Below are 14862 nucleotides of genomic sequence, written 5' to 3' on the forward strand. Positions count from 1 at the left end.
GACTCTCAACACATGCATTCATTTTAAAATTTCGCAATTTGCATAATCACTGATAACATTCCTAAAATGATTTTTGTTACAAAAAAGTGCGCATTTTAAGGCTATATCGCGCGAGGGCAACTCGAGCTTTGCAGCTCTTCTGGTTCTCTAAATATGAGCCAAAGACTAAAAGCCGATTGCAAGGCCCGCTTTAATTTTGAAATTTTGCATTTTTCTCGAAATCAATGTTTTATATAAAAAAGTGAGCCTTTTAGGGCTCTATCTCTTATCGAGAAGTAGATCTTTGCAGCTCGTCCGGTTTTATAGATATGAACTAAAGGCTAAGAGCGGTTTGCAAAATCCGGTTTAATTTTGAATTTTTTGCATTTTTCTTGGCAACTAAACACATTTTTTGCTATGAACGATGTTTCATATAAAAACGTTTGCAGTTTCGCAAGGACAACTGGAGCTTTTTAGCTCTTCCWGTTYTCTACATACGMGCYAAAGACTAARTGCGGATTGAAAAACCCGCTTTCATTTTGAAATTTTGCATTTTCCTTGAAAAYTAAAAGCATTTTRAAAAAATGTKCTGTTTAAAAAAKTAGMGCTATTAATTAAGGMWCTATTAGAGCAACGCCATATAGAGCTTTGCWGCTCTTCCGGTTCTCTAAATATGAGCCAAAAGCTAAGAGCGGTTTGCAAAACCCGCTTTGGTTTTGAATTTTTGCATTTTCCTTGAAACCTAAAAACAGTTSGAAAACGGWTKTTTTATATAAAAWAKTGCAMMWTTKAMSGCTCTATCSRKCAATGMMAAYTAGAGCTTTGYRKCTCWWCCGGTTCKCTAAATATGAGCCAAAARCWAAGAGCGGTTTGCAAAACCCGYTTTGRTTTTGAATTTYTGCATTTTCCWTGAAACCTAAAAACTGTTCGAAAACGACKTTTTATRTAAAAAGATACMCATTTTCAGTCTTCATCTCGCAAGGGCAACGAGAGCTTTGCAGCTCTTCCGGTKCTCTAAATATCAGCGAAAGGCTAAGAGCGGTTTSCCAGACCCGCCTTAATTTTGAATTTTTGCATTTTMCTTSAAAMSTMAAAACAGTTCGAAAACGRTSTTTTAYATAAAAAAAWAKYGCAMMWTTGAMSGCTCTATCSRKCAATGSMAAKTARAGCCTTKYRKCTCWWCCGGTTCGCTAATCGCTAAATATGAGCCAAAAGCWAAGAGSGGTTTGCAAAACCSGYTTTGATTTTGAATTTYTGCATTTTCCWTGAAAMCTAAAAACAGTTKGAAAACGACGTTTTTATRTTTTATATAAAATAGTGCARMATTTACCGCTCTATCGATGCAATGMMAAYTAGAGCCTTKYRGCWCWWCCGGTTCTCTAAATATGAGCCAAAAGCTAAGAGCGGTTTGCAAAACSCGTTTTGATTTAGAATTTTTGCATTTTCYTTGAAAACTAAAAACCATTCGAAAACRAMYTTYTATATAAAAAGATACCCATTTTCAGTCTTCATCTCGCAAGGGCATCGAGAGCTTTGCAGCTCTTCCGGTTCTCTAAATATSAGCGAAARGCTAAGAGYGGTTTSCCAGACCCGCCTTAATTTTGAATTTTTRCATKTTCYYTGAAACYTAAAAACTGTTAGAAAACGACGTTTTATATAAAAACATATATATTTTCAGTCTTCATCTCGCAAGGGCAACRATAGCTTTGCAGCTCTTCCGGTGCTCTAAATATGAGCGAAAGSCTAAGAGCGATTTGCCAGACCCGYCTTAATTTTGAATTTTTGCATTTTCCTTGAAAACTAAAATCAGTTTGAAAACGATGTTTTATAYAAAATAGAGCGMATTTGAAGGCTCTATTCAAAGGCAGCTCTTCCGGTTCTCTAACTATGAGCCAAAAGCTAAGAGCGGTTTGCGAAACACGTTTTGATTTTGATTTTTTGCATTTTTCTTGAAATCTAAAAACTGTTCGGAAACGACGTTTTTATATTTTATATAAAAAGATACACATTTTCAGTATCCATCGCGCAAGGGTAACGATAGCTTTGCAGCCTTAAGGTTCCCTACATATGAGCCACAGGCTAAGAGCGTTTTGCCAGACCCGCTTTGATTTTCAAATTTTGCATTTTCCTTGAAAACTAAAAACAATTCAAAAACGACATTTTTTATAAAAAGATACGCATTTTCAGTCTCCATATCGCGAGGGCAACTAGAGCTTTGCAACTCTTCCGGTTCTTAACATATGAACCAAAAAAAAGCAAAGAACAGTTTGCAAGACCTGCTTTGATTTTGAATTTTTGCATTTCCCTTGAAAACTAAAAACAGTTCGAAAACGATGTTTTATATAAAAAGGTGTGCATTTTAAGTCTCCATCTCGTAAAGGCAATTAAAGCTTCGCAACTCAACGAGTTATGTGTCTTGAGGCGAAAATCTCACTGTTCCCGTCATTACATTTGAATGTTGTAGAACCTTCAAATGATTACCAGCTTTCCCCCACAAAACATTTAATTCGTATTATGGAGATTACAAGGAAAACCCAATCTGAATAAAAATTAATCGGTCTTGGACATTATTGCAATGTATTTCTTAAAAGATACAAATTTCCTCGGATCTATGGCTTGACAGCCCCTAGTTCATCTGCTCTTTCGTACGTTTGTTCTTATTTAATAACAAAAAATCAACCATATTTACACAAATCTACTCAGCGGCCTTCACTAAGGCTTCGGACACCTCAACGGCAATCTCAGCTTCAGCCTTGGCCTGTAAAACATTGAGATGAGCAACTGCAGCGTTTCCGGCCGACTCAACTTACTTGATCATTGGCAGCTGATGAGAGCTGACTTTGAGACTTGGTCAGCAATTCCCTGGCAGCGGAAGCATCAATGTTTTCTACTGGATGCGCCTCTTCTGCCAAAATCTATGTGAACACTCAGTTGAGTAACTTGAGCTGCTTACATTGAATAAATCACGAAGTACCTGTACTGAAGAGTCCTCGTTGATGGTGACTGTTCCACTGGAGACAAAGATCTTCTTCACATTGCCCTCGTTTTCATATACAGAAACAACTCCGGGCTTCAGCACTGCCAAAGTGGGAACATGTTTGGGCAGGATACCAAAACTGCCCGAGAACGAAGGAACATCCACTTGCCGCACACTTTTAGCTTCGTAGAATATCTGAAACAAACCGCAGATGAAAGCAAAGTAATACGAAGTGAAGACACCCCTGGACAACGTCGGTTAAGGCAAAAAAGATCAAGTGGAACTTGCCTGGTTTCCTGAGGCGAATGTAAAGCTCATTTCCTCAGCATAGCCCCTTTTGACTGTGGTGCTCAGAGCCCTGCTGGATAGGAGACGGGATACTGATCTCATTGCGGCCATTGTGAGGCTGGAAATTGAAGAAATCGCAGAATTTTGCAAAGGAAAATTGCTATATAACCTCAATGTTTACATTACATAACTTCAATGCATTAGATAAGCGGCAGCTTTGGGATAATGAGCCGCCTACTGATTGCTTGTCACTAGCTCTACTTACTCAGGTGAAAGTTAGAGTTTCCTAGCAGATGAAAATGGGCTGCAATTTGAGTTTTTCCTAGTTTCCAAACAGGAAAGTTCACTGAGTCCAAAAGGGTTGACAGATTTCGGCGACAGCCAGAAATGTCACTCTTTGAATCCAGATTGTTTCGATCGAGAGAGAGAGAGATAGATAGACTGCGCAGGTATTTGTAAGGATTTCCTACCATATTTTTAAACAGAAAATGCAGAAGCATTAGAATGTTTATGTTTAAACTGTTTTTCTGAATTTTTGCACTTAATTTTTAATCGAAATTGTAATTAATATTGTTTAGACATCGAAATTACGACGATTTTTCTGAGCATTTCATCACATTTTTCTCGGACACACAGGTTTTGCGAAAAACGGTCAAGAGGCAAAAATCATTCTAAACTAAATGCTTTATCTGGATCTATCGAATCTGGAGAACTCAGGCAAAGTTTTGCTGATTAAAAAAACCGGATACGTTGAAAGGGTGATTTTCGCATAGAAACGCGCACTTAATTAAATTTTATGTGGCCAATTTTGTTGCGTTTATTCCCGCACAATCCGTATATCTTCAGAAATAAATATTTTTAAAGATTTAAAAAATATCAGAAGCATTCAATTTATCCTTTACAAGGCGTGCTATTTAATGCACTTGATGATATTTAACATTTTTTCGAAAACAGTGCTTTTAACAAAAAACTTTGCACAATCAAGAAATATTCTGGATTTAATGGGTTTTTGAAAAAACTATCGCTTTTGTAAAAAGAAAAAAGACGCAGTTAAAGTTTTGCGGTCTCAAAGGCTGAAGTCTCTAAAACGAGTTCTTCGTTAATAACGAAACACTTATTTTGTTACATTTATTTCCCTGTAAGATTTTTATAGCATCAAAAATAGACCAAAGCATTCAATTGTATCTTTAGAGCAAACGCTCGCCGCAAAGGACTTTTTTCATTTTTGCACTTCTTTAAGAACATTTGATGATATTTTAACACTTTTCTCGAAAAAAGTGCGTCTAGCGAAAAACTCCCAAGAGGCAAAAAACACTGACTGAGGAGTCCAAAAGACTATCGTTTTTTGAATCGGAAAAACACAGTCAAAGTTTCGCGGTCTCAAAGTGTCTTTCACAAATGCTTCTCGTGAAACGAAGCACTGCATAAAACAGTGCGCCCAATTTTGTAGCATTTATTTTGCTACTCGGCATATCTTTGAATGTAAAGATTTTAAGAGCCTCAAAAGCGGCTAAAATCATTCAATTGCTCCGTATGAGCAAACGCCCTCTGCCTAAGTCCAAAGCGTGGATTTGTCTGTATCTTTTTTTATGAAAATTTTAACAATTGTCTAGAAAACAGTGCGTCTAGCAAAAATCTTCCACGAGGCAAAAAACACTCTAAACTAACTGAGTAGTCCGAAAGACTATCGTTTTTTAAATCGGAAAAACACAGTCAAAGTTTTGCGGTCTCAAAATGTGTTACACAAATGCTTCGCGTGAAACGAAGCACTGCATAAAACTGTGCGCCCAATTTTGTAGCATTTATTTTCCGACTCTGCATATCTTGAAATGTAAAGATTTCAAGAGCCTCAAAGGCGGCTAAAATCATTCAACTGCTCCTTATGAGCAAAAGTCCTCTGCGTAAGTCCAAGGCGTCGATTTGTCAGCACTTTTTTTATGAACATTTTATCAATTTTCTCGAAAACAGTGCGTTTAGCAAAATGGATGTTTTAAGCCGGAAAACACCGTCGAAGTTTTGCGGCCTCAAAAACAAGAATGTTTCAAGGATGGGTCTGCGTACGAAAACACGATTGTTTTAATTAAATTGAATTTATTAGGGACATTTGGTGAAAATTAGACAAAAATGCCTATACATACTCTATAGGCAACCCCTAAATCCTGTTAAACAGAAAAAGTCAGTTTTAGGACAACAAATTCCATTGGCTCCACTATTCACATCACTCCTTCTTCGAGTGTTCGGGTTTTGCAATGGAAAAGTCCAATCGAACGTAGATAATAACCGCGATAAAGAGCGAAAACAAGGCAAGAAACAGTAGAATTGGCTCATGCAGTAGCATGTGCGTATTCCAATTGTAGCTGATCTCCACGTCTTGGATGTGCTGCTCCACTAGGTTCTGCTTGGACAGCCTGATTACAGTCCTGTAAAGCAAAATTTATTAATAACTAAACAGTGCCAGTCCGGCGGACTAAACCACGTGCCTTCCAATAGTATCCAGGTACTTGTAGGCGACTTTATCATCTAACCGCTTTACTTCATAGGGCGCCTTCACTTTAATATCCGTTACCCCGACTGGCAGCACAATGTCTGTTTCCAGGTCCTCAACTGCCATATCATCGAAAACATGATCAATCAGGCGCACTTTCAGCAAAAATTCGCCTGAAGGCTTCCGGAACAAGTAGCGGGAACTAGGAACGCTGTAACCTGCAAAAAAAACAACTTCTATAGACCAAACCACATAGACGTTGTGGGATCAATTACCCAAAGTGTACGAGCTGCGCCAACCTCCAAACAACGGAAATCTGGGCTTCAGCTCAACCTCAATGTAATCCTTGTGAGTCCTCACATTAGAGGTGGAAATGTTGCCGTTCATGTCCCTACAAACGCTCGAATTAACCGAAAAATCCAGCTACAAGCTATTGTCATGCTTACCGGTAGTAGATACTGTGCGCCAGCGCTGGTAGAACAGTAACGTAGCTTCTGATGCTGTGATGGTTGGCAACTGTGTCCCTTTGGTAGTCGTATCGGGAGAACGAGCCCTTTAACAGAGCCCCCGTGTGTTTGAGATCAATATTTTCTTCAATTGCAATGTTGCCCCAATGCGATACTTCAATAGTGCGCTGCAATCTGAGAAGCATCAGAAGAAATCAGCTCAGATCTGATCAATGACAGTGCTCGCCATTAGAGTTTAAAAAGACAATTATGGGATGTTTAATAGTGACCGAATCGGATGGAAAATTGAAGAATTTGAGGGGCTTAGAGGCTAGCACTTTTGCCTTTTTTTCTCCCTTCAGAATGGTAGTTTTTGTCTTTCAATCCAATTTTGAACGCTCAAAAACGTTTTACACGCGTACATATACAAGAGACTCAACATTCAGCAGACTTCTCCGGTTATTCTGCTTCTAAGTTTCAAATTGGCGCCCCATAGAGCATCGGCATGCTTAAAAATTGCCAATTTTTGTGGCGCTCAACTTTGGAGCGATTATTTAAGAAACTTTAGATTATCAGTGGTTGAAAAGGGAAAGAAAAAGGAGTTCAGCTGAAAATTTCCATTTTCTTCAATTCCCGGAACAATTAAATGCTTTGAAGAAATAGAAACTTTGGAGTTGGAAAAACCTCCTACTGGTCTGAAAGAAGAAGAAGCTAATAAGCATTTGGGCCTCTAAATGTGCAAATTTCGTTGCTTTTGGGCCTGGGGGCATCATCAAGTCCTCAGTAATTGTTAATAATTTACTGAAGACAGTCAAACATAGGTTTTTGCATATAAACAGTGCATTTTACCTGGAAACTGATAGGAATGGACCATTGTTTTCATAGTGAACGCTTAAAGAATCCCTTGCAAACTGCTCAATATCCGTATAAGGTCCATAGGTGATAGTGGAGTCTGTTTGACTAACAGGCTTCAGTTTCGAGTACTTTTCCACCACTCGAGAGTTTACCTGCAAGCAGCATTTCTACAACTGTTCTTGTTCGTAGCTTGAACTGCGCTTACCAGAACATCGGTTTTTTGCGTTTTCGTCACATAGGGCGAGTAGAAGTAGTAATTTCCCTCATATTTCACCAGCTGTTTCTCCTTCTGCGTGACGCACTTCGGGCAGAATTTCAAACTGTTGGTGAAAAACGATTCGAAGATTATCGTGGTGGTTTTGCCTGGTTCCAAACTTGGCCGCAGATGGACTTTGAATGCAATTCGCTCGGGACCTGCAAAGCACCATAATTAGCCCTACTGGGCAGCGGTTTATTGCCGTTAAACTACCTTGGAATCTCGCTCGGAACTGCTCGATTTTCAGGGGATTCTTCTGCGAGTCCTGTACAGTAATAGAGCTGAAGGAATCAGGATCTTCTATTGCAAGTAAATAAGAGGCAACGCTTCCTTCGCCGGTGTTCTCTATCGTGATAGTGCCGCCGATCTTTACAAGTTGCGAATTCAAATCGATAGTTCTCTGAACGTTCTTATTAATTAAACTGTCATCGATGTGTTCCAGGCCGTTTGCCATGGAAAACACCGCGAAAACCGCCACAAATTTCCACATATTTCAAAGGTTTTTATATTCTGCAAGCAAAAAACCTCTTGAATACAATAAAAGTGGACGTGTACAACGTCACCCACTCGTCAGCTTTATAGGTTAAGCCACAGGGTTAAGCAGCTGTCAGTGTTTTTGGGGTTTCTGATGTTGCCGGTTTGACTGAAAGGCCATAGGGCGTGGTGACGGAAGGCAAAAGCCTTTAGTTAAGAAGGATTTTGCCCAAGATAAAGTTGGAAGTTAAAAATTGGCTTCCTTATAGATAATCAATTGACTAGGAAAATGCCATTTTTGACCAGTTTTTACTTTACTTACTTACTTACTTACAATTTATTTGAATAAAACCAAATTTGGGTCCCACGCAAACCAAAGCTCTCTTTATCAAGACTAAACTGAACCCTTATTTCGCTATCTCCACTGGTTGCTCAGAATGCAGCTTCAGAAGAACATAGCGCAAAAAAAAATTAAAAACGCATCAGAACCTTCTACAGTTTGAAAATTAATTATTAAGCAACTATTTATTTGAATAAAACTACATTTGCATCACACGCAAATAAAAGCTCTCTTTATTCAAAGCGGAAACCCTTATTCCGCTATCTCAGCGGGTTGTACAGAAACCGGCTTCAGAAGAGCATGGCATAAAAAAAATTAAAAAATGCATTAAAACCATCCAAATTTTAAAAATTCATTAAGAAGAAACGTTCAAATGGAACCAAATTCTCGTCCTGTATTAAATAACAATTTAATAACCGAGTGCTAAAACTCTGACTCACATAACTGAACTCAGAACTCAGAAACCTGCTACAGAATAGCATCAGTGAATAAACAAAAAACCGCCCAACGCTTTTGATAGTTTGAAAATTCATTACGAAGGAACCGTATGTTCGAATGAAACCAAATTTACACCACATGCAAAGCAAATACCTTTTTATCCAGACCAGGAACCGATATTCTGCTATTTTCACTGGTTGCTCAGAAACCAGCTTCAGAAGAGCACGCCATAAAAAAAATACAAAACGCGTCAAAATCTTCCAGAGTTAAAAAATTAATTCTGGAGGAACCATTGATTTAGATAAAACGAAATTCGTACCACACGCAAGTAAAAGCTCTTTTTATCCAGAACTGGAAGCCTTATTCCGCTACCTCTACTGGTTGTTCAGTAACCGGCTTCAGAAGGGCATGGCGTAAAAATCGAAGAAAACCCATCAAAACCTTCCAGTTTAAAAATTTGTAAAGAAGGCACCATCCGTTCAAATGGAACGAAATTCTCGTCCTATATTAAATAACAATTTAATAACCGAGTGCTAAAACTCTGACTCACATAACTGAACTCAGAACTCAAAAATCTGCGACAGAATAGCATCGGTGAATAAGCAAAAAACCGCACAGCGCTTTTGATAGTTTGAAAATTCATTATGAAGGAACCGTATGTTCGAATGAAACCAAATTTACACCACATGCAAAGCAAATACTTTCTTATTCCGACCAGTAACCGCTATTCTGCTATCTTCACTGGTTGCTCAGAAACCGGCTTCAGAAGAGCATRCCGCAAAAAAAACATAAAAAACGTATTAAAACCTTTCAGAGTTTAAAAATGAATTATGAAGGAACGATTGATTGGAATAAAACCAACTTTGCGCCACACGCCAAGAAAAGCTCTCTTGACCCAGAACTGAACGCTTTATGCCGCTACCTCTACTGGTTGTTCAGCAACCGGCTTCAGAAGGGCATGGTGCAAAAAATTAAGAAATCGCATTAAAACCTTCCAGTTTAAAAATTTGTAAAGAAGACACCATATGTTCAAATGGAACGAAATTCTCGCCCTATATTAAATAACAATTTAGTTGCCGAATGTTGCTAAAACCCTGAGTCACATAACTCGACTCAGAAGAAATCCATTATGAAGAAACCATTTGTTCGAATGGAGCAAAATTCACACCACATGTATGGCGAAGCTCTTTTTATCGGGATCAGAAGCTTTGGTTTCAATATCACAACTTGTTGTTGAGCAACAAGCTTCAAAAGATCAAAAATGAAAAAAACGCATCAAAAGGAACGAAACTTTAAAAACACCATATGAAGGAAGCATTTGTCCGAATGGAACCAAATTCGCTCGACGAACCTTAGCTAAGGTTTCCTTTATCGAGAGCGGTAACCCATGTTCCGATGTCTCTATCGATTGTTCAGAAACCTTCTTCAGAAGAGCTTCGTGTCTAACCAAGAACTACCCAAAAGTAAAAAATTCGTTATGAAGGCACCTTTTGTTCGAATGGAACCAAACTCACACGATAAGTCAGACAAATCTCTCTGTATCGGAATCTGATACAGAATCTACAGAGTGTTTGAAATAAAAGTCAGGAAACAAACATTTTTTGTGGAGATTTTTTTTTATTAATCCATTCTACTTATTAAATACAAAAAATACGTAATATACCGGCGGGAAATTAATTTGTAGTTAATATATGCACCTAGAGCTACTGTTCCTGGTTATGCGCCTTAGTCGATAAATGAATTATTGTATAAAAAGCTAACAAATGTGTAAAAAAGAAAAGCGTATTCGTACTTAGAATATAGAGATATATACATGGAAATTCAGGGAATACCTTAATGTGCGCATTTTTGTTTTGTTTTCCCGCTGTTTGGTTGATGTAAAATTTCAAAAAGCCCCGAAATGTAAAAGAAGCATATTTGAGTAAAGCGTTGAAATGCATGCAAAATTACCGCGTGGAAAACGGGTAGAGAATTTCACAGATTTTCGTTTCATTCGGGTCCAATCGCACGGATTGACGTAGAAAAACGTTTACAAAAATATGCGTTATGCAGATGTAGGAAAATGAACGGCTTTAGAGCGTCCAGTTTAAGAAGCTGTTGCAAACAGTCCCATTTCTCCCTTAACAATTTCATATAGAAAACACCGAAGAATTAAACACACGTATCTATCACTGTACTGATTTTGTACTACGACGCTATTTAGCTGAAAATACTATTCTTAAAAGTAAAATATCACATGCTACTCATATAGGGAATTTTCGGGGAGGAATGAGTAACGACGGCTACTAAATCGCGCCTATTTATCTCCTATTACTCAAACCTCGCAAAATGTGTTAAGTATTGCTTCTAATATTTGCTGATTGCCTATCGTAGATTACATAAACTTAGCCTAAGTGTATTGAAAAGGTGTGATAATGTTTTTTGGACATTTGGTAAATATTTCGAGTAAACGAATCATCCGGAAACCAACACCCAGCGCTTTAGTCGGATATTCGACCTGCTCTAGTTGCTAATCCTATTCTAGTTCACCCTGTACATTGAAATCATATTAATACTGAAAGAAACACACCACGCCTACACATGCAAACATTTCCGATCGATCACAAAGTCCTTAAAGTTAAAAGAGTTAAATTGGATAATTAATACAATTCGAATGTCGCATCGGGATGCAATCCTGAGACCATTACGGGGGTTTGGTCTCCAATAAACTATTCAAACACCCCCCCTAATAATAAGAATAATAATAATAATTTATGAATATAATGCGCCTGGGAAACCTACAAATAATAAATTCGTTTATACTGGAGGAAGCAATTTTCGCTTAAATGAACCTGTTCGCAAAAACTCCGGCATTGTTAGGCCACATTTTAAGCGACTTCCTCGTGTCTTTGGCTTCAACCGTTCCTATTCAAAGCGGGATCACATAGAGTAGAACACTTATCACAAAGCAATATCACGTTGGCAAAATTAGCGGATTTCTTGGCAGTTTTGCCCAATTTAGTGACAACATTCGAAGGAGAGCCACTCAAAACATGGCCTAACTACGCAACTTACGGTGGACAAGCTAATTGGCTTCCGGCAACGGTTCCTCGACTGGATCTAAATTAAGCGATTCTGCTGCTGCATCAGTGCTGACTTCGTCACTTGAAGCAGCTCTCTCTTCTGGCGATGAAACCAAATCGGCAGATCCTCCAGTGCTTGTTCCCGGAAGTTGAACGCTTGTTCCCGTAAATTGAACGCTTGTGCCCGGAAGTTGAGTGCTTGTTCCCGGAAGATGAATGCTTGTTCCCGGAAGTTGAGTGCTTGTTCCCGGAAGTTGAGTGCTTGTTCCAGGAAGTTGAGTGCTTGTTCCCGGAAGTTGAGTGCTTGTTCCCGGAACTTGAGCGCTTGTTCCCGGAAGTTGAACGCTTGTTCCCGCAAGTTTAGGAGTTTCAGAAAATTGGTCAGCCAACATCTGTTGGGACCTTGTAAACGGCCTCTGCGTGCCCACACGCGTGTCATCATCTCTCCTAACGGGTACCTGGGATCTGGCCGGGCTGCTATTGGGCTGGTTTGGATTCTTCACACTTGTACCGAGCCTAAAGAAGGTTTATTATATATATAACATTACCAGTGTGGGTGTAGATCAACTACTCACATGCACGCCAACTCCTCCCCAGTATTGAGTCTGTAGAACTCTAAGAGACTGTGAACATCGTAGAAAGCCAGTATGTGGTCGAGGGTGGCAACGTAAATGCGATCTCTGCCCGATTGGCTCGATTGGTCGACGTAGGGAGCAGCTGAGATGTTCTTATGGTAAAACCGGCCCTCGAATATATAGGAGATGATCAGGGTATTATCCCGGGAGTTGCTGTTGCGAAGCAACCATGACCTGGAAGAGAGATCGATTGTTTCAGTTCCTAAACAGTTAAAGGCGAATTTGCTGTCTAAATGTGTGTAAGGAGCCGTTTGGAGCCTCAAAAAAGCTCCTGAAATTTTGAAGGTCTTTGATGTGTTCCACTCCTGATATCTCCGGAATGGCTGAAGATATCGCATCAGCTTAAATAACCATTTTGATCGAGAGGCTCAAGGGCTTTAGTTTACATATTGAGCTTTATCAGATATTCCTAACCTCTAAAGAGATAGAAGCCAAAATATCTATAAGTGGCCATGAGGGTCTCCGACCGTCAGTGCTTAATATATGGAAGATGATCGGGTAATTTTTCCGGGAATTGCTTTCGCGAAGCAACCATGACCTGGAAGAGTCATTGATTGTTTCACTTCTTTAACAGTTAGATACAAATTTTCTATCTACATGTCTGTAAGGAGCCGTTTAGAGCCCCTAAGAAACTCCTGAAGTTCGGGCAGTTTCTTCGGGCCTTTGCAGTTTTCCACTCCTGATATCTCCGGAATGGCTGAAGATATCGCATCAGCTTAAATAACCATTTTGATCGAGAGGCTCGAGGGCTTTAGTTTACATATTGAGCTCTATCAGATATTCCTAACCTCTAAAGAGATAGAAGCCAAAATATCTATAAGTGGTCATGAGGGTCTCCGACCGTCAGTGCTTAATATATGGGAGATGATCGGGTAATTTTTCCGGGAGTTGCGATCGCGAAGCAACCACGAACTGGAAGAGTCATTGATTGTTTCACTTCCTTGACAGTTAAATGCGAATTTGCTGTCTACATGTCTGTAAGGAGCCGTTTAGAGCCTCAAAGAAGCTCCTGACATTTGGGCAGTTTCTTCGGGCCTTTGCAGTTTTCCACTCCTGATATCTCCGGAATGGCTGAAGATATCCCATCAGCTTAAATAACCATTTTGATGGAGAGGCTCAAGGGCTTTAGTTTACATATTGAGCTCTATCAGATATTCCTAACCTCTAAAGAGATAGAAGCCAAAATATCTATAAGTGGCCATGAGGGTCTCCGACCGTCAGTGCTTAATATATGAGGGATGATCGGGTAACTTTTCCGGGAGTTGCGATCGCCAAGCAAACACGAACTGGAAAAGTCATTGATTGTTTCACTTCCTTGACAGTTAAATGCGAATTTGCTGTCAACATGTCTGTAAGGAGCCGTTTAGAGCCCCAAAGAAGCTCGTGACATTTGGGCAGTTTCTTCGGGCCTTTGCAGTTTTCCACTCCTGATATCTCCGGAATGGCTGAAGATATCGCATCAGCTTGAATAACCATTTTAATCGAGAGGCTCAAGGGCTTTAGTTTACATATTGAGCTCTATCAGATATTCCTAACCTCTAAAGAGATAGAAGCCAAAATATCTATAAGTAGTCATGAGGGTCTCCGACCGTCAGTGCTTAATATATGGGGGATGATCGGGTAACTTTTCCGGGAGTTGCGATCGCGAAGCAACTATGACCGGCAAGAGTCATTGATTGTTTCACTTCCTTAACAGTTAAATGCGAATTTGCTGTCTACATGTGCGTAAGGAGCCGTTTAGAGCCTCAAACAATCTCCTGAAATTTGGGCAGTTTCTTCGGGCCTTTGCAGTTTAACACTCCTGATATCTCCGAAATGGCTGAAGATATCGCATTAGCTTGAATAACCATTTTAATCGAGAGGCTCAAGGGCTTTTGTTTACATATTGGGTTTTATCAAATATTCCTGACCTCTAAGGAGATAAAAGTCAAAATATCAACAAAAAGTCCCTGACTCTCAGGGCATAAACTATTATCATTTTCCTAAAGTACATATGCCCAAACCATTCCTCAGTTTTTTGATAGGCCGTTTCGAGAACTGTTTCTAGGTGGTACTGAAAATTCCTAACCAGCAAAACGATAGAAGCCAAAATAAAAAATTAATTAGAGGCTCTCACCGCTTAAAACACCCTGCATCTCAGAAACAGTTGCAAATATCCAGATAGCCGTTAGTAATTTTTCACAACAGGTCTGAAAATTCATCAGAGTTTCCTAACCTCTAAACAGATCATCATCAAAAATATTTAAATTTTGAGAGCAGGGAGCCTTCAAACACTCTCTAAGTGTCTGAAACTGGAAAGTCCTTCCGGAAAATCTGCTACTYATTCTAACCTCTAAAGGTCGAAAAGCCAAAATACCASGACTCCCATGCACAGAACCATTCAATGAGCAGTTGGCAACTTCTCAATGGAAAGTCTRCAGACCAGTTTTTGAGCAGTATTTCAAACTCCTAACTAGCAAAGCGTTAGAGGCCAAACTTAAGACAATGTGGGGCTTTTAACGGTTAAAACACCYTAAAATCAGAAACGGTTGCAAATATCCGATCAGTCATAAGGACTTTTTTGCTAGCGCTTTGGGAAGTTTTGTCAGAATTTTCGAAYCCCTAAAGAGCTAGAAGCTCAAAGAAGC

At 39.3% G+C, this 14862-nt stretch overlaps 3 protein-coding genes across 4 annotated transcripts; all 3 read right to left on the reverse strand.

Annotated features, from left to right (window-relative positions):
* Nucleotides 1-2537: 2537 nt before the first annotated feature.
* Nucleotides 2538-3660, reverse strand: LOC109546054 (ATP synthase subunit delta, mitochondrial). The gene is made up of 5 exons (XM_019916888.2): nt 3510-3660; nt 3245-3362; nt 2954-3151; nt 2790-2894; nt 2538-2737 (listed from the first exon to the last, which is right to left on the reverse strand). The coding sequence occupies exons 2-5, from the start codon at nt 3353-3355 to the stop codon at nt 2675-2677; spliced, it is 477 nt and encodes a 158-aa protein (XP_019772447.1). The 5' UTR covers nt 3356-3362; nt 3510-3660; the 3' UTR covers nt 2538-2674.
* Nucleotides 3661-5318: 1658 nt separating this feature from the next.
* Nucleotides 5319-7889, reverse strand: LOC109546053 (dolichyl-diphosphooligosaccharide--protein glycosyltransferase subunit 1). Its single transcript, XM_019916887.2, has 7 exons — nt 7500-7889; nt 7236-7444; nt 7025-7182; nt 6176-6370; nt 6005-6120; nt 5725-5947; nt 5319-5664 (listed from the first exon to the last, which is right to left on the reverse strand). Exons 1-7 carry the CDS (start codon nt 7774-7776, stop codon nt 5463-5465), a joined length of 1380 nt encoding a protein of 459 aa, XP_019772446.1. The 5' UTR covers nt 7777-7889; the 3' UTR covers nt 5319-5462.
* A 2495-nt stretch (nt 7890-10384) lies between these two features.
* Nucleotides 10385-12588, reverse strand: LOC109546052. Of its 2 annotated transcripts, XM_048664401.1 has the most exons (3): nt 12176-12588; nt 11647-12116; nt 10385-11613 (listed from the first exon to the last, which is right to left on the reverse strand). In XM_048664401.1, exons 1-3 carry the CDS (start codon nt 12571-12573, stop codon nt 11603-11605), a joined length of 879 nt encoding a protein of 292 aa, XP_048520358.1. In that variant the 5' UTR covers nt 12574-12588; the 3' UTR covers nt 10385-11602. The 2 variants fall into 2 exon arrangements, with proteins under 2 accessions (XP_048520358.1, XP_019772445.2); XM_019916886.2 differs by having other exon boundaries at nt 10385-12116.
* Nucleotides 12589-14862: the final 2274 nt, after the last annotated feature.

Source organism: Dendroctonus ponderosae, unplaced genomic scaffold (assembly GCF_020466585.1).
Source record: "Dendroctonus ponderosae isolate FM_Combo_2020 unplaced genomic scaffold, Dpon_F_20191213v2 Dpon_F_20191213_220, whole genome shotgun sequence".
Taxonomy (NCBI): domain Eukaryota; kingdom Metazoa; phylum Arthropoda; class Insecta; order Coleoptera; family Curculionidae; genus Dendroctonus; species Dendroctonus ponderosae.